General features: G+C 41.8%; 1 protein-coding gene across 1 annotated transcript; it reads right to left on the reverse strand.

The window, feature by feature from the left end:
- Positions 1 to 1,556: 1,556 nt before the first annotated feature.
- Positions 1,557 to 14,813, reverse strand: LOC124027320 (seizure protein 6 homolog). The gene is made up of 5 exons (XM_046339780.1): positions 14,779 to 14,813; positions 13,576 to 13,652; positions 12,367 to 12,495; positions 1,827 to 2,039; positions 1,557 to 1,693 (listed from the first exon to the last, which is right to left on the reverse strand). Exons 2-5 carry the CDS (start codon positions 13,631 to 13,633, stop codon positions 1,557 to 1,559), a joined length of 537 nt encoding a protein of 178 aa, XP_046195736.1. The 5' UTR covers positions 13,634 to 13,652; positions 14,779 to 14,813.
- Between the last annotated feature and the right edge of the window lie 4,372 nt (positions 14,814 to 19,185).

Here is a 19,185-nt window from a genome sequence, read left to right on the forward strand (position 1 = left end):
CTCAAGGTTCCGTTTTAGGACCACTATTGTTTTCACTATATATTTTACCTCTTGGGGATGTCATTCGAAAATATAATGTTAACTTTCACTGCTATGCAGATGACACACAGCTGTACATTTCAATGAAACATGGTGAAGCCCCAAAATTGTCCTCGCTAGAAGCCTGTGTTTCAGACATAAGGAAGTGGATTGCTGCAAACGTTCTACTTTTAAACTCGGACAAAACAGATATGCTTGTTCTAGGTCCCAAGAGATCTTCTGTTGAATCTGACAATTAATCTTAATGGTTGTACACTCGTCTCAAATAAAGACATACATAAAGGACCTCGGCGTTACTCTGGACCCTGATCTCTCTTTTGACGAACATATCAAGACTGTTTCAAGGACAGCTTTTTTCCATCTACGTAAACATTGCAAAAATCAAAGACTACTGCAATGCTCTACTTTCCGGCTACCTGGATAAATCACTAAATAAACTTCAGTTAGTGCTAAATATGGCTGCTAGAATCCTGGGCTTCTTTTTCAGAAATAGATCTTGCCTCTCCTTAAAATGGCAGGATCAGATTGTACAGTCAATTTTTAAACCTTTGGATGCCGTCTACAATAGCGCCCTTCGCTTTATCACAGGTTGCAGTTTTAATACTCATCCCTGCATCTTGTACTAAAAGGTTGGCTGGTTCTCATTAAAGTCCCGTAGATCACTTCACTATTCCCTTTTTGTTTACAAAGTTCCACTACACAAGCTTCTGACTTCGTTGTTTAAGTATAAAAACATGCGTTACCAAACACGTTCACAGGGTTGGTTAACTTGAGGTTCCTCGGGTCTCCACCGAATTAGGTAAATCCGCTTTTAGCTTTAATGCGCCTCACTGCTGGAACAATTTGGAGAACTCATTACAATTAGATGTTCTGGTGTCACTCTGCGGCTTAGGTGTTAATTGTAAGCGGAGTACTGTGACTGTTTTTCATAAATGTTGAGTTTTGTATTGCTTTTTGTATTGCTGTTTTGTGTTGTTATATTGTTGTTATCAGAGCCCTCTTGTGAATGAGACAGTCTCAATGGGGTTTCCCTGAATAAATAAAGAATAGTGGCCAACAATGTCCGAACTTCCAAAGGTTTGTGTTAGCTAGCTACTGTGTGTGTTTACTTATCCTGGAAGCGGAAGGGCTGAAGCGGTCCTATGTAAAACAAAAGATCATGATTCAATTCAAAATCGGGATATCCAACCAGTGTAGGATGCCGCTTTGAAGTCTGAGGCACAGCCCCTTCATTATGGTCGCTTCTTGCCGACACATCAAAGCAGCTGTTCCAGACTCACGTCAAGGACGTCGAGAGGCTGGTGTTAGCAAGACTAGCTAAATACTATCAAAACTATAGAAACCCTCAGTATCAAAACTCCCCAAAGGCAGCCTGAAAAGTAGCTGAATTTGTAGCTAGAATCTTTTACCAATAAAAGTTGCTGGAGGGGTCTCCAACATTTTTTTTAGCAACTGAACAAAGTTGTTGTATTTGGCGCATGTGAAACATTTTATTTGATTTGATGACTAACGGTGCCTTACCTGAATTTCCACTCCATAACCCGGATACACTGTGATGCTGTAGATGCACTCCAGAGGAGAGTAAGGGGATGAGGAGAGAGATTTGGAGACTCCACAATGCCCTCCATCCCAGAGAGACTGGCATTGCACTGCACTGGAGAGAGAAAGTCAGGATACTTGACTGAAAATGCACAAATATCTCAACCCTATGGAAGTAATGCCTATGAAACACTACATTCATCCTAACATTACATAATGTTAGGCATGCAATCCTGCCATTCATTTACCCGGCATATGCACTGTGGTGATGGTTGTGGTGGTGATCAAAGTGGTTGTCGTCTCCTCCTCTGTGGGTGATGTTACAGTTTTTCCTGCTCCTGATTGGCTGGCTGGGGGCGATGAAGTCAGGGCTGTGGTTAGCACCCCTGGTAGCATTACAGTGGCTGCAGGCTCAGTCTGCCCAAGCTGTGGTACAGCCTGAATAGGTTTGGTTGTTGTGCCTGCAATCAAGGCAGAGTGTTCAAACCAGGGATGGGCAACTGGCGGCCCATGGGCCCCTCTTTTGCAGTCGGATCAATTTCCAAAAAGTATTCACACCCCTTGACTTTTTCCACATTTTGCTGTGCTACAGTATGAATTTAAAAGGAATAAATTGAGATTTTCACTGGCCTATACACAATACTCCATAATATCAATGTGGACGGGGAAGCTAACATATGGAATTTTTAGATGGTCACGCAAAAATCAAAATATTTGTTTTAGTATTTGATAAAATATTGAATTTTTCTACTATAGTATAGTAGTATATCTACTATAGCCCATAAGAACACATTGAATAACACATTCATAAATGGCAAAACAGAGTCAAAAAATACTTCCTAAGGAATAAGGTTTTGAAATGTCTGTCCTTATATATAGGACATAAGAAAATTCAGGGAATATTTTAGTTTTTGACTCATATTTAACCCCGTTTTTGTTGTCACAAAACTACCTCCATACATCCATAAAATGTTTTAACCGGTACCGGGTTAACTTCAGATGAGTCCTGTGACACTTGTGGGGGCTGTAGAGCAAAACGGAGAACACCATTGTGTTTTTAAATTGTTGCAACTTTCGTATTACAATCGGATTCCATGCTTCAAGTTTGCTTCGATCACGTGGGACTGGGATATGTCCACATAGTTTCGTGAGCGAGTTTATTAGCAAGTGCATCGGTGATGTTGTACCCACAGCGTCTATTAAAACCCTCCCCAACCAGAAACCGTGGATTGATGGCAGCATTCACGCAAAACTGAAAGCGTGTACCACTGCTTTTAATCAGGGCAAGGTGACCGGAAACATGACCGAATACAAATTCCATCCGCAAGTCGATCAAACAAGATACGCGTCACTAAACTGTAGAGACAAAGTAGAGTTCAACAGCTCAGACACGAGAAGTATGTTGCAGGGTCTACAGTCAATCACAGACTACAAAAGGAAAACCAGCCCCATCACGGACCACGATGGCTTGCGCCCAGACAAACTAAACAACTTCTTTGCTCGCTTTGAGGACAATACAGTGCCACTGACATGGCCCGCTACCAAAACCTTCGGGCTCTCCTTCACTGCAGCTAACGTGAGTAAAACATTTAAACGTGCTAACCCTCGCAATGCTGCCGGCCCAGACGGGGCATCCCCAGCCGCGTCCTCAGAGCATGTGCAGACCAGCAAGCTGGTGTGTTTACGGACATATTCAATCAATCGTTATCCCATTCTGCTGTTCCACATGCTTCAAGAGGGCCACCATTGTTCTTGTTCCCATCAAAGCTAAGGTAACCGAGCTAAATGACTATCGCACCGTAGCACTCACATCCATCATCATGAAGTGCTTTGAGAGACTAGTCAAGGACCATATCACCCCCATCCTACCTGACACCCTAGACCCACTCCAGTTTGCTTACCGCCCCAATAGGTCCACAGACAATGAAATCGCTATCACACTGCACACTGCCCTATCCCATCTGGACAGAGGAATACCTATGTAAGAATGCTGTTCATCAGCTACAGCTCAGCATTTAACACCATAGTACCCTCCAAACTCGTCATTAAGATCGAGACCCTGGGTCTTGACCCTGCCCTGTGGAACTAGGTCCTGGACTTCCTGACGGGCCGCCCCCAGGTGCTGAGAGTAGGGAAACAACATCTCCACCCCGCTGATCCTCAACATTTGGGCCCCACAAGGGTGCGTTCTCAGCCCTCTCCTGTACTCCTGTTCACCCATGACTGCATGGCCATGCACGCCTCCAACTCAATTGTCAAGTTTGCAGACAACAATACAGTGGTAGGCTTGATTACCAACAACAACGAGATGGCCTACAGGGAGGAGGTGAGGGCCCTCGGGAGTGTGGTGTCAGGGAAAATAACCTCCTCTCAATGTCAACAAAACAAAGGAGATGATCGTGGACTTCAGGAAACAGCAGAGAGAGCAGCCCCTATCCACATCAACGGGACATTTAGTGGAGGAGGTGGAAAGTTTTAAGTTCCTCGGCGTACACATCACGGACAAACTGAAATGGTCCACCCACACAGACAGTGTGGTGAAGAAGCGCAGCAGCTCCTCTTCAACCTCAGGAGGCTGAAGAAATTTGGCTTGTCACCAAAAAACACTCACAAACTTTTTACAGATGCACAATCGAGCATCCTGTATCACCGCCTGGTATGGCAATTGGCCCGCCCACAACCGTAAGGCTCTCCAGAGGGAGTAGTGAGGTCTGCACAACGCATCACCGGGGGCAAACTACCTGCCCTCCAGGACACCTACACCACCCGATGTCACAGGCAGGCCAAAAGATCATCAAGGACAACAACCACCTGAGCCACTGCCTGTTCACCCGCTATCATCCAGAAGGCGAGGTCAGTACAGGTGCATCAAAGCGGGGACTGAGAGACTGAAAAACAGATTCTATCTCAAGGCCATCAGACTGTTAAACAGCCATCACTAACATTGAGTGGCTGCTGCCAACCATACAGACTCATCTCTGGCCACTTTAATAATAAAAAAATGTATGTAATAAATGTATCACTAGCAACTTGAAACAATGCTACTTTACCTACATTACTCATCTCATATGTATATGCTGTACTCTAATACCATCTACTGCATCTTGCCTTTGCCATTTGGCCATCGCTCATTCATATATCTGTATGTAAATATTCATATTAATTCCTTTACACTTGTGTGTATAAGGTAGTTGTTGTGAAATTGTTAGAATACTTGTTAGATATTACTGCATGGTCGGAACTAGAAGCACAAGCATTTCGTTACACTCGCATTAACATCTGCTAACCCATGTGTATGTGACAAATAAATCTAATTTGATCTGGTTTTACAGATGCAGAACCCCGTTACTATTGCATTCACGTGGTACCTACTATGAACATGGAGACAGGGCAAGTCGTCTGCTGACATTCTGGAGAACTTTGGCTCCTTCTCGGTTATAAGATGAATCTCTAGAAAAGTGAGTGCTTCCCAATCAGGCGCTACAACTCCAGCAGACAGACTTGACTTTCAGCTTAGTTGCTCTGGTTTCAAATATCTTGGAGTGAACGTAACTCGTTAATTACATTCTCTTTTTCTGCAAACTTTGCTCCCCTCCTTACGCAAATGAAATCAGATTTTCAGAGATGGGGTAACTTACCAATATCACTTATAGTAAGGATTAATGCTGTAAAAATGAACAGTTTACCCAAATTCCATTATCTATTTCAATCTCTCCCATTGTTTTTACCAAGTCAATCATTTGGGCTGTTATCACATTTATCTGGGGAGGAAAGGTACCCGGAGTCAGTAGATCTTTACTTCAAAGATGCACGTTTAGTGGAGGGCTTGCACTACCCAACTTTTTATACTATTACTGGGCAGACAACTTTCAGAAATTGCCATTCTGGTTACATAGTCCTTCTGTAGCTCAGTTGGTAGAGCATGGCGCTTGTAACGCCAGGGTAGTGGGTTCGATCCCCGGGACCACCCATACGTAGAATGTATGCACACATGACTGTAAGTCGCTTTGGATAAAAGCGTCTGCTAAATGGCATATATATACACCATGGTGCCACCTAGAGGCACATTCTTGTATTTCTGCTTCTCTTCCTACTTTACTCTGCTCTTTTCTCCCAGCATCCCCCTTTCGCTATACTGGAAATCCTGTAGTGCTTTCCACACTTAAGATTTGGTATCAGTTTCGACTGTTTTAATTTCTCCTCTGCATCTACTATGGATCCTATTGATAAGAATCACTTATTCTCCGCTTCCCTAATAGATAATGATTTATTTTACTAGACAAGTAAATGTATTAAGTCCTTATATGTAGATGGCATTTTTCTAGTTTTCCCAACTGGGTCTCTTTGCCTCCATCTCACTTTTTCAGTTACCTTCAAATTAGGCATTGTGTCTCCTCACAATGTTCTGGCCTCCTGCTCCACCCCTTGCTAACCCTGGAATGGCATATTGACTCTATCACTTCGACAGAAAGCAGTAATTTCTCAGATCTGTGTATTATGTCATTGGACAAACATTCCACTAACAAAACTAAATCTGCATGGGAACAGGAAATGGGTGTTGAATGTACACATGAGTGGCGGGATGAGGCGATTGATAGAGTACGGCTCCACTACATCTTGTGTTCGTCTTGGTCACATACAATTTAAGGTTTTTATATAGAGTGCATTTTTCCAAATCAAGATTGTCTGAACTATCTGCAAATGTAAATGATGAGTGTGATAGATGTCATGTCTCAACATTCATTCAATGTTCAAAACTACAAAATGACTGGGATTCTATAATGTTTTTAAATGATCTGAGGTGCTTGAAATTAACCTGCAGCCATGACCTTTGGTAGCTGTTTTTGGTATTCTGGAAGACTTGTTCTCCTTGGACCCCAAACATGCCGATACTGTTCCTTTACATCCTTATTGACTCGACGTATAATTATATTCTCTGTTAGAAAATGGCAACCATTTATATCATACTTCAATGGCTTGCAAGGTTCCCGTATGATGAGATGCTTTAAGGTTTCAAGTAGTCATTACATTACAGGTGCAGTCATCAATATAATGCTATCCAGTACAAGCAAGTTTGTCTGTTTACTGATCATTTATTTATTTATTTTGGTTGCTCCACTTTTTGTATTTTGAATCTGTATTGAGTTGTTTGTATGTGAGACAATTTCATTTTTCCTGTATTCTTGTTTATTTGTTGTGATATCTCTGTGGAATGTTTTTCTAGGACCGAACTGTGGGAGGGTGTGGGGTGGGTTGGGTATATGGGGAGGGTGGTTGGGGTGAGTGGTTGTGAGGGAATTGAGGTGGGTGAACTGAGGAAGGGCGTAGAAGTAAGGAAGGGACGGGGGGGTGGAAGTGTTGTGTGGAGGGAGGAAGGGTGGTTGGGATATGGTAAAATCGTTCTACTTACATTGGTGTACATTTTATCAAACTTGAATAAAATTATATACAAACACTTTTTTTCCACTCAGCAATCTATACACAATAACCCATGACAAAGCAAAACAGGTTTTTATAAATACCATATTTACATAAGTATGTCATGAGACTCGAATTGAGCTCAGGTGCATCCTGTTTCCATTGATCATCTTGGAGAAGTTTCTACAACTTGATTGGAGTCCACCTGTGGTCAATTCAAATGATTGGACATCATTTGGAAACACACACCTGTCTATATAAGGACCCATAGTTGACAGCGCCTATCAGAGCAAAAACCAAGCCATGGGCTCAAACAAATTGTCCGTAGAGTGCGGGGACAGAATTGTATTGAACCACAGATCTGGGAAGGGTACTGGGGATGCTGTGGGGATGTTTTTCTGCGGCAGGGACTGGAAGACTAGTCAGGATAGAGGCAAAGATGAACGGAGCAAAGTACAGAGATCCTTGATGAAAACTTGCTCCAGAGAGCTCAGACTAGGCGAAGGTTCACCTTCCAATAGGACAACAACCCTAAGAGTACAGCCAAGACAACGCAGGAGTGGCTGGGGGACAAGTCTCTGAATGTCCCTGAGTGGCCCATCCAGACCCCAGACTTGAACCCGACCTAAAAATAGCTGTGCAGCAATACTCCCCATCAACCTGACAGAGCTTGAGAGGATCTGCAGAGAAGAATGGGAGAAACTCCCAAATACAGGTGTGCCAAGCTTGTAGCATCATACACAATAATCAAAGTTGTAACGGCTGCCAAAGGTGCTTCAACAAATTACTGAGTAAAGGAATACTTACGTAAATGCGAAATTTCTGATTTTTAAATTTGATAAATTAGCAACAATGTATTGAAACCTGTTTTTGCTTTGTTATTATGGGGTATTGTGTAGCTTGATGAGGAAAAGGTAGGGAGGTAGGGAGTAGATCAGAAAACCAGTTAGTATTTGATCTGACCACCATTTGCCTCATGCAGTGCGACACATCTCCTTTGCATAGTTGATCAGGCCTGTAGAATGTTGTCCCACTCATCTTCAATGGCTGTGCAAAGTTGTTGGATATTGGCGGGAGTGGAACACTGTCGTACATACGACCCATAGTATCCCAAACATGCGCAATGGGTGACATGTCTGAGTAGAGTATGCAGGCCATGGGAGAACTGGAAAATGTTTAGCTTGCAGGTATTATGTACAGATCCTTGCGACGTGGGGCCATGCATTATCATGCTGAAACATGAGACGATGGCGGCGGATGAATGGCACAACAATAGGCCTCAGAATCTCGTTACAGTATCTCTATACATTAAATTGCCAATCGATAAAACGCAATTGTGTTCGTTGTCCATAACTTATGCCTGCCCATACCAAAACCCTGCTATAGGGCACTCTGTTCACAATGTTGACATCAACAAAACACTCCCACACGACGCCATACACGTGGTCTGCAGTTCTGAGTCCGCAGACCACATGTATATAAATTCTCTAAAACGACGTTGGTCGTAGAAATGAGAGAAATTAACATTATATTCTCTGGCAACAGCTCTGGTGGACATTCCTGCAGCAGCATGCCAATTGCACAGCTCCCTCAAAACTTGAGACATCTGGCATTGTGTTGTGTGATAAACTCCTTTAATCAGCTTCTTGATATACCACACCTGTCACGTGAATGGATTATCTTGGCAAAGGAGAAATGCTCACTAACAGGAAAGTAAACACAGTTGTGCAGAAAATTTGAGAGAAATACGCTTGGAACATTTCTGGGATTTTTCATTTTCAGCAATTTACTATTAGGGATTAGAATATCAAATCAAATCAAAAATCAAATCTTATTGGTCACATACACATGGCTAGCAGATGTTATCGCGAGTGTAGCAAAATGCTTATGCTTCTAGATCCGACAGTGCAGCAGTATCTAAAGGTAATATCTAACAAACTGCACAACAAAACCAAATAGAGATAATCTAGTAAAGGAATGGGATGAGAATACATAAGTATAAAATATATGGATGAGCAGTGACAGAGCGACTAAGATGCAATAGATAGTAAAGAATAGATAGTGAAGGACACAGTATACAGTATATACATATGAGATGAGTAATGTGAGATATGTAAACATTATTAAAGTGATTAGTGTTCCATTTATTAAAGTCGCCAATGATATCAAGTCTGTAGGTAGGCAGCGGCTTCTCTGTGCTAGTGGGGGCTGTTTAATAATCTGATGTCCTTGAGATAGAAAGATTGAAAAATAGCTTCTATCCCAGCTTTGATGCACCTGTATTGGACTTCTGGATGTAAGTGGGGTGAACAGGTCGTGTGGGGGGTGCAGTTGCCGTACCAGACGGTGATATAGCCTGACAAGATGCTCTCAATTGTGCACCTGTAAAAGTTAGTGGGGGTTTTCGGTGACAAGCCAAATTGTTTCAGCCTCCTGAGGTTGAAGAGCCACTGTTGCGCCTTCTTCACCACACTACTGTGTGTGTGGCCCATTTCAGTTTGTCGGTGATACGTACGCCGAGGAACTTAAAACCTTCCACCTTCTCCACTGCTGTCCCATCAATGTGGATAGGGGGGGTGCTCCCTCTGCTGTTTCCTGAAGTCCATAATCATCTCTTTTGTTTTGCTGACGTTGAGTGAGCGGTTATTTTCCTGACACCACACTCAGAGGGCCCTCACCATCTCCCTGTAGGCTGTCTCGTCGTTGTCGGTAATCAAGCCTACCACTGTAGTGACCACGCAGTCATGGGTGAACAGGGAGTACAGGAGAGGGCTGAGAACGCACCCTTGTGGGGCCCCAGTGTTGAGGATAAGCGGAGTGGGGATGTTGTTTCCTACCTTCACCACCTGGGTGCGGCCCGTCAGGAAGTCCAGGACCCAGTTGCACATGCTGGGGTCGAGACCCAGGGTCTCAAGCTTAATGATGAGTTTGAAGGGTACTATGGTGTTGAATGCTGAGCTGTTGTCAATGAACAGGTATTCCTCTTGTCCAGATGGGATAGGGTAGTGTGATGGTGATTGCATTGTCTGTGGACCTATTGGGGCAGTAAGCATATTGGAGTGGGTCTAGGGTATCAGGTAGGGTGGAGGTGATACGATCCTTGACTAGTCTCTCAAAGCACTTCATGATGATAGAAGTGAGTGCTATGTGGGATAGTCATTTAGTTCAGTTACCTTAGCTGTCTTGGGAACAGGAACAATGGTGGCCATCTTGAAGCATGTGGGGAAGGAAGACTGGGATAGAGATGGATTGAATATGTCCGTAAACACACCAGCCAGCTGGTTTGCGCATGATCTGAGGACGTGGCTAGGGATGCCGGTCTTGCGAGGGTTAACACGTTTAAATGTTTTACTCACGTCGGCCACGGAGAAGGACAGCCTCCACAATAGTAGTATACAAGGTGCAATTTTGAAATATGGTTTTGCATCAGCAGTTTTCTTGTGATGTCAGTTACTGAAAGCCACTGAATTAGCTGAAGTCAGCTAACATTTTTAGATTGTAAATTAGCCTTGCGACCAGCCATCTAAACTTGTAGTAATAATGGTTGAAATACCGAATGGGGGCCCACGTTGATAACAAGTCACTCTGTCAGATATTATATAAAAATTCAAACATTTCAACACCCTGTCATGTATTGTATTGTCATGTCTTGTCCCTGTGCTTTCTCTTTCTTCGTTTCCCCTGCTGGTCTTATTAGGTTTCTTTCTCTCTATTCCTCTCTCTCTCTATCGTTCCTGCTCCTGCCCCCAGCTGTTCCTCATTCTCCTAAAGACCTTGTTTACTCTTTCACACCTGTCCCCTATTTTGCCCTCTGATTAAGTCTCTATTTTCTCTCTGTTTCTGCTTCTGTCCTTGTCGGATTCTTGTTTGCTGTTTGCTTTGCTTTTGGTTCCGTCCAGTTGTATTCTGCCTCACATCAGATACTACGTGTGAGCAGGTGTCTCTATCCTCTACGGCCCGCGCCTACCCGAAGGGACCTGCAGTCTATTTGCCGCTAGCCCTGCAACTCTCCTCAACAACTAGAAGGGGGACTCTCCTGTTAAACTAGAGGATTTGTGTTTTCCTGTTTGGACTTCCCCTGTAATGATTGAGGAGTTATGTTTTCCTGTTTGGACATTAAAGACTCTGTTTTCGTTATATCGCTTTTGGGTCCTCACCACCTGCATAACACACCCTATGGCAAAATGAGTAGAATTGCATGGAATGATGTGTAAAACTTAATTTTGCTTAGGCCCCAAAAGGAGTGAATGTGTGGATATGGATTTGGGTGCGCAGACCCACAAGCCACTACAGTCCCCTGTGATAAGTTACGATTTCTTGTGGCCCCCAACCCCATCAAAGTTGCCCATCCCTGTTTTAAACACGCCAAGTTTTGTCATGAGTGTGTTGATTGGTCCGCATCTTGGCCCCAGCCTACCCTTCTATATATGCAGTTGGTTTTGGTTCATTTGAAAAGGGCTTTATAAATAAAAGTATTTCAGTTGTTATTATTAATTAGTAGTAGCATATTGTCCACATCCACATTACCAACAAACTAACATGGTCCAAGCACACCAAGACAGTCGTGAAGAGGGCACAACAAAACCTACTTCCCCTCAGGATGCATCACTGCCTGGTATGGCAACTGCTCTGCCTCCGACTGCACGGCACTACAGAGGGTAGTACGAACGGCCCAGTACATCACTGGGGCCAAGCTTCCTGCCATCCAGGACAGCTATACCAGGCGGTGTCAGAGGAAGGCCCTAACAGTTGTCAAAGACTCCAGCCACCCTAGTCATGGACTGTTCTCTCTCTGCTACCGCACGGCAAGCGGTACCGGGAGCGCCATGTCTAGGTCCAAGTGGCTTCTAAACAGCTTCTACCCCAAGTCATAAGACTCTGAACATCTAATGAAATGCCACCTCCCACACACCTCTTTATGATGTGGATGTACTCATTGGTTATTATCTGGACATCCTGTATGATAATTAGCTGGATTTACTTACTTATTTACTGGATATGCTTATCAAGTAATTGACCTGGATATGTTTAATACTCTCTGTTGTTATCATCTATGCATAGTCACTTTAATAACTCTACCTACATGTACATATTACCTCCAACTAACCGGTGTCCCCACAAATTGACTCTGTACCGATACCCCCCTGTATATAGTCTCCTAATTGTTATTTTACTGCTGTTCTTTAATTACCTGTTACTTTTATTTCTTATTCTTATCCATATTTTTCCAATGCATTGTTGGTTAGGGGCTCGTAAGTAAGCATTTCACTGTAGGTTGTGTTTGGCGCATGTGACTAATAAATTTTACTGATATTAATTAATATCAGTATTGATAGAATAATGTAAAACTGCTATGGTGAGCTATACTACCTGTATTGATTGAGGCATGGCCCAGGTACTCCTTACTCAGAAGGGCTGCATGGATCAGCTCACCCAATGGATGGGGACCAGGACTTGCTGTGGGAGTAGCCTCATGGTCAGGTGTCACAAAGCTCACACCTAAGTGGAAAGATATATATATTTAAACTATGATTGGCAAATTCGTTATTTTTTTAAAATTAATCAAGAAACACCAATCACATTTACATTACAAACATTGCTGCCTCTTTCTCTATCACTTCCGCACACACGCTAGTGCAGAGTGATTAGAGCTATTTGAGGTCGGTTTGATTATAAAAATATCAAATGTTCAATTTCAATAATTTTTTAAAACATTAAATGTTTTAAATATGTGGGATGAATTTTGTAACACAGATAAATCCATTAATAAAAGTCCCATGATAGTAGTGACTGCCCATGACTGTTTATCATATATTAACCATCAGTTATTCACATTAATTTACTTTAATAAAATATGTCAGTAGTTGTGTATATTACATTTGTTTTATTTGACAATTTATGTCATTCCAAGTAATCCTATCATCTCTATAGAGCTGCTGGCTATGCTGTCTGACAAAGACACTTTTTTAGTAGTTTCTCAAAGTAAATAAGCCATATTTTTATGACTGCTGAATGCCAACTATCAATCACTTAGATCATGTATGGTATTTTCAGGTAGAGATACCTACGCCAAATAAACTGCCCTCTTGATTGCGCATTCTTCTCTCAAGTAGCAGACGTAAAAGAAACAAAGACCGGACAAGTTTAGCCGCACGATGGATTATGGTCATTGTAGTTAATTATCCAATTTTCTGCGGAGAACTACAGTATAAATAAATTTGGACTGTTGTAATAAACTACAAATCCCTACTACTAAGCACAGTTCGGGCATAGGATCGGACTTATCTCTAGAGAAACTACAGCGCACATTGCATTGAGTTCACAGAAAAAGCTGAATGACATGAAATTCAAAAATAATGTAACTGATTTCAGTCAAATTGTTATTTAAAAAACAAAAAATAACCAACATTTCAGTTAATCGCTCAGCACTAACCACACACACACACACACACACACACACACACACACACACACACACACACACACACACACACACACACACACACACACACACACACACACACACACACACACACACACACACACACACACACACACACACACACACACACACATTACCTGTTGTTAGGTGGAGGATGGTGACAGATAGTGTCACAGCAAGAACTGTAGACACCATGGCTTAGTATCAGAACAGCCTGACAGAGAGTGGAGGAAAACAGAAGTGGGGAGAGAAAGAGATTTGAGGAAGGAAGGGAGAACAGATACAGCCTAAATGATGGTAAGAAAGTAAAGCAAGAGAGCAAAAGGAAATGCTTGAAATCTGAGTACATTTCTAAATGCATGCCTTACTGCAGTATTGTACTTTAATCAGAACAACAGCACCAGCAACTACACTGATCATTAAAAACCTACAGTAAATCTGTAGTTTGCTTAAGCTTTAGAGCAGGTGTGTCAAATATACGGAGGGGGTACAATCTGGCTCGCAGTGGTGGTGGACTAAAAAAATACAAATGTAAAAATATATATATTTTAAATTGACCTTTATTTTCAACAGGCAAGAAATATAACCAATTTCAGTGCAGCCCTCCGGACCTCATTGAAGACCGAATGAGGTCCCCAGGGCAAAATGCGTTTGACACCCCTGCTTTAGAGAGACAGATATTAAAAGGTGCAGTCTGTGACCTGGGAATCTGTTCAATGGTCATTAGTGTAATCCACGTGATAGTTTAAAACATGTATTTACATTTGTTCACACTATTGTTATTTGTAAACAATGGGGTAATTAAACATTATTTTAGGTTATGATAGGGTAGGGTAAGCTCATGCTATGACAGTTGTGCTAAACTCAAGAGATGTATAAAGTATATACATGGGTATATCAAGCATTTCAATGTCATTGAACATATCCCTATATACCATTTCGCATATTTAAATCTACAATAAAAGTGCCTAGGTGAAATTGCTCATAACGTGATATTATCAGCAGTGCAGTATTGTTGATCATTTGTGTTTTTAGTGTTGCCTTCCATCAATATCTGACCATGTAAATCTATCTCACAACATAAAATAAGAGGAAAAGGCTATCACATTCCTCTTCGTTTTCAAAATATCCACAAAATCATTATATTTGCCCGACAACCACTATTCAAACATGAATAGGCCTAATTTGTATTTGCGTCAGAGAAAACCAGAGTATATTTGTTTGGTTTAAGATCTCATTGCAGGTAGCGTTTGTTGTGCAAGGTGATGGAGAAGAAAAAGAGACCTGCGCTTATTATTAGGCCTATGCGTAATAGTTAACAGCGAGGGAAACATACATACCTGGAAAATCACGTCCTGAACTACTCCACTTTTCTTACACACTGGTATTCGCGTTTCAGTCAAAAATCTGGCTATTGTTGGTTGAGCTATGTTCTTTTTTACTGCGTTCCTTCGAGTCCCTTATATAAAATACCAGCGCTGACGCTGCGCGTTAAATTTGTTTAAATTATAATTTATTTCCACCCGGCCCTGCTCTTTGTGTGAGTATGCAGGGGGGTTTGTGACTACACCAATCTAATATCGTAATCACTACCATTGATTTTCCAAAATATGTGGAAAGGTATCCCGCTGTCTATTGAATCCGCTCCCCCTTTGTCCTTGATGGCATGTCTATCCCGCCTCTCTCTTATTTCTTGGCCCCGAAGCAGGCGAGCGGGTGGGTAGAACGCTGGTAGCTGTTTCTACGCGTATGGTTGAAGCGTTGGTGTGTGTGAGGGCATTTAAATCGGGAGTAATAGCTCACAGATGCGCCCTGGTGGATGTTCGCAGATTTGCATGAACTTGGTTCTCTTGGCAAAGAGCTGTACACCAACACAGTGCTGGAACAGCAACACGCATCTAATTAGAACACAACAAATCTATTTCACTTCAATTGACCACACCCTTCGGTATTTTCCGTAAAGGACGATATTATACTCTGGCGCTTTGCGGACACGTGGAATGCGGAACAAATATTATCGAGTTGTATCCGCTCAGCCCATCAAGACAGATAGACCGTGAAGCACAGAAAAAAAGAGGGACAGTGGTGAGTCATTAGGCTACAATTAAAATGTATTAGGAACCATGCATGCACGCATACCAGATAACTTTTTAATGGTTGTCTAGAACTGAATACCCTACACAATATAGCCTATTTGTATAGCGTATATATTTAAAATGTCGATTATCTTCAGATAGGTTGGGCTTTTTTGTGTAAACCAAAAAGGCCTTTGCTCATACAGTAAATCTAATAGGCCTATGTATTTGGATGTGTGCAAGATGGTAAGCAATCAGACAAGTTAAAATATGATTCCTCAACTGTTTTTTTCTCCTTTGTTTTATCAGGAGACCAAGGTCTCTTTACAGATGAGCCTGGAATTACAGAAATTCAAGAAAATAAACACATCAAAATATAAATACAAAATGCAAGCAGAAAAAAAAACGGTCATTCAAACACATTCATAAGTAACATGGTCCTCAATCAGCTTTCTGAATTTGCCTAGAGGCACCAGTATATCAAATTTAAGAGCATTTTGAAGATAAGGTGCAATAAAACTTAAAGCTGATTTAGCTAACTCCGTCTTGACCAAAGGAACTTCCAGAGTACCCTGAGACCAGGTACGGCCAGCCCACTTATGGCGGCAGATTGACGATGGCGACATTTTCTGAGCTAAACTAACCAAGACGCACCTCCAACAACACATAAAAACTCACATAATTCTGCCCAAAAACAATGACAATGTCTCTCAACCAGTGGCATATGGACTTTTACGTGAGTGCTAATGCCACTGTGTGATAAACAGTGTTCACCTTGTCAAAGGCAAGGGCGCAACATATTTGACTTGTCTATTCCCAGCATGTCTCTATAGGGTGCTGTTGGAGAGACGCATCACTGCGGCGCTCCACCAAATTTCCATCCCAAAAGTAACCTAACATATATCATGTAGCAGATATAGGATATGGTAGAAAGAGTATGTGGCCTTTTTTGTAGCCTACAGACTGGAGATAAAATGAATATCAGTGTAATGAGACAGACACTTTCTACATCATGCAGGTTTCTCAAATCAAATGGCACCCAATCAAATGGCACCCAATCAATTGTTGGTCTTGACTAGGGAGCCAGAACGGCAAGGACCAGCCCTGTGATAACTCATGTCTAAAGTTTAGTAATTATGTTAGGTACAGTGGGACTTATTGTAAAATGGCTTTATGAATGAAAAACTAGCAATGTATCAACCTACGTGACATCAAAGAGGGCCAACCAGCTTTCTGGTAGAGAATGCAGTGATGAGTACTAAAATTGTCGCCCCTAATAAAGCACAGGGGAGTGGGCTGTCTGGAGCCTTGTCTGCGGCACCTGAGGGTGGGTGCCTGGAGAATGTCATTGCCAGAGAGGGGAATTTTGGGGGTTCCTGGGGTTTGGGGAGAAGAGACCCCTCTGTATGGGGCTAACCTGTCCCGGTGCAGTGCCAATCTCAGAATAATAATAGAGATAATGATTTCTTACAGCTTTAATTTCTTTCATCACATTCCCAGTGGGTCAGAAGTTTACATACACTCCAATTAGTATTTGGTAGTATTGCCTTTAAAATGTTTAACTTGGGTCAATAATTTTGGATAGCCTTCCACAAGTTTCCCACAATAAGTTGGTTGAATTTTGGCCAATTTCTCCTGGCAGAGCTGGTGTAACTGAGTCAGGTTTGTAGGCCATGCTTGCACATGCTTGTTCAGTTCTGCCCACAAATTTTCTATAGGACTGAGGTAAGGGCTTTATGATGGCCACTCCAATACCTTGACTTTGTTGTCCTTAAGCCATTTTGCCACAACTTTGAAAGTATGCTTGGGGTCAATGTCCATTTGGAAGACTCATTTGCGACCAAGTCTTCAGATGTTGCTTCAATATATTCACATAATTCTCCTCCCTTATTGATCCATCTATTTTGTGAAGTGCACCAGTCCTCCTGCAGCAAAGCACCCCCACAACATGATGCTGCCACCCCTGTGCTTTATGGTTGGGATGGGATTCTTTGGCTTCCAAGCTCCCCTTTTTCTGCAAACATAACGATGGGCATTATTGCCAAACAGTTCTATTTTTGTTTCATCAGACCAGAGGACATTTCTCCAAAAAGTATGATCTTTGTCCCCATGTGCAGTTGCAAACCATAGTCTGGCTTTATTATGGCGGTTTTGGAGCAGTGACTTCTTCCTTGCTGAGCGGCCTTTCAGGTTATGTCGATATAGGACTCGTTTTACTGTGGATATAGATACTTTTGTACCTGCTTCCTCCAGCATCTTTACAAGGTCCTTTGCTGTTGTTCTGGGACTGATTTGTAATTTTTGCACCAAAGTACGTTTATCTCTAGGAGACAGAACACGTCTCCTTCCTGAACGGTATAACGTCTGCGTGGTCCCGTGGTGTTTATACTTATATGTACTATTGTTTGTACAGAAGAATGTGGTACCTTCAGGCGTTTGGAAATTGCTCCCAAGGATGAACCAGACTTGTGGAGGTCTACAATTTCCCCATGATGTCAAGCAAAGACGCACTGAGTTTGAAGGTAGGCCTTGAAATACATCCACATGTACACCTCCAATTGACTCAAATAATGTCAATTAGCCTTTCGGAAGCTTCTAAAGCCATGACATCATTTTCTGGAATTTTCCGAGCTGTTTAAAGGCACAGTCAACTTAGTGTATGTAATCTTCTGACCCACTGGAATTGTGATACAGTGAATTATAAGTGAAATAATCTGTCTGTAAACAAATGTTGGAAAAATTACTTGTGTAACGCACAATGTAGATGTCCTAACCGATTTGCCAAAACTATAGTTTGTTAACAAGAAATATGTGGAGTGGTTGAAAACGAGTTTTAATGACTCCAACCTAATTGTATGTAAACTTCCGACTTCAACTTTGTATTATTCTATGTAGAACACGTATTGCCTTCCAAAGAGTCATCAAAATACCCTTTCTTCCAAAAATGGTTCTTAGGATATTTATAGTTTCTAGGTAAAACCCTTGACTTACAAAGAACCCTTGTCTTCCAAAATTGTTCTTCTGAACAAGAGTATACTTGATCTGTTTTCTTACTTATCTGAACTATTTGAGAAATTTTCTTCATGAACATGACCTCATGATTAACGGCGGCACTGAATGGTGAACGGTGTATTCACTTTACACGACTTCACTGTATTTGTGAAAGGAGTGACTGAAACAAAGTCGCTCTAGTGAGGAAGGTCTACTAACGGACTAAAATGTAACATGTTCATTTGTAATGTTCATTGTGATCTCTCATTGGGCAGACTATGTAACAAATATGGTATCTGACGAAATTACCCAAGATTTTATGTTCATTATAATCATACTGTATTCACCACCACTTGAGTATGACAAAAGAGCTGTAGAGGATTTGTTTGGCATATATTTATTAAGCAAACAAACTCAACACAGACATAATTCATATTTTATTGAGAAAAAGTTCAAAATCATAGTCAACATTGATTGTACAGAGTTTGAATCACAGGTCTAGGGGGTGCTCGTCACATCTCTAACAAATTGAATCCTGAAAAAGTATGAGAAAATTTGAAGACATGCAGTGTGTATACACTCTATAGCATGTGGCATATTGATTTTGGATTACAGTGCCACTAGATCAAGGATACATCTCTTAGTTCATATTGTTGTTCTCAGTCTACCATGCACCTCAAT

The sequence above is a fragment of the Oncorhynchus gorbuscha genome, unplaced genomic scaffold (assembly GCF_021184085.1).
Source record: "Oncorhynchus gorbuscha isolate QuinsamMale2020 ecotype Even-year unplaced genomic scaffold, OgorEven_v1.0 Un_scaffold_3100, whole genome shotgun sequence".
In the NCBI taxonomy this organism is placed as follows: domain Eukaryota; kingdom Metazoa; phylum Chordata; class Actinopteri; order Salmoniformes; family Salmonidae; genus Oncorhynchus; species Oncorhynchus gorbuscha.

What these genes read in the sequence shown, in the direction of transcription:
- LOC124027320 (XM_046339780.1), bottom strand. Translation starts at nt 13,633, where the DNA reads ATGGTGTCTACAGTTCTTGCTGTGACACTATCTGTCACCATCCTCCAC. An exon ending in CATCCTCCACCTAACAACAG is followed by an intron (nt 12,496 to 13,575) that starts GTAATGTGTGTG and finishes CTTTCCACTTAG; the next exon opens with GTGTGAGCTTTGTGACACCT. An exon ending in CACCACAGTGCATATGCCGG is followed by an intron (nt 1,694 to 1,826) that starts GTAAATGAATGG and finishes TTCTCTCTCCAG; the next exon opens with TGCAGTGCAATGCCAGTCTC.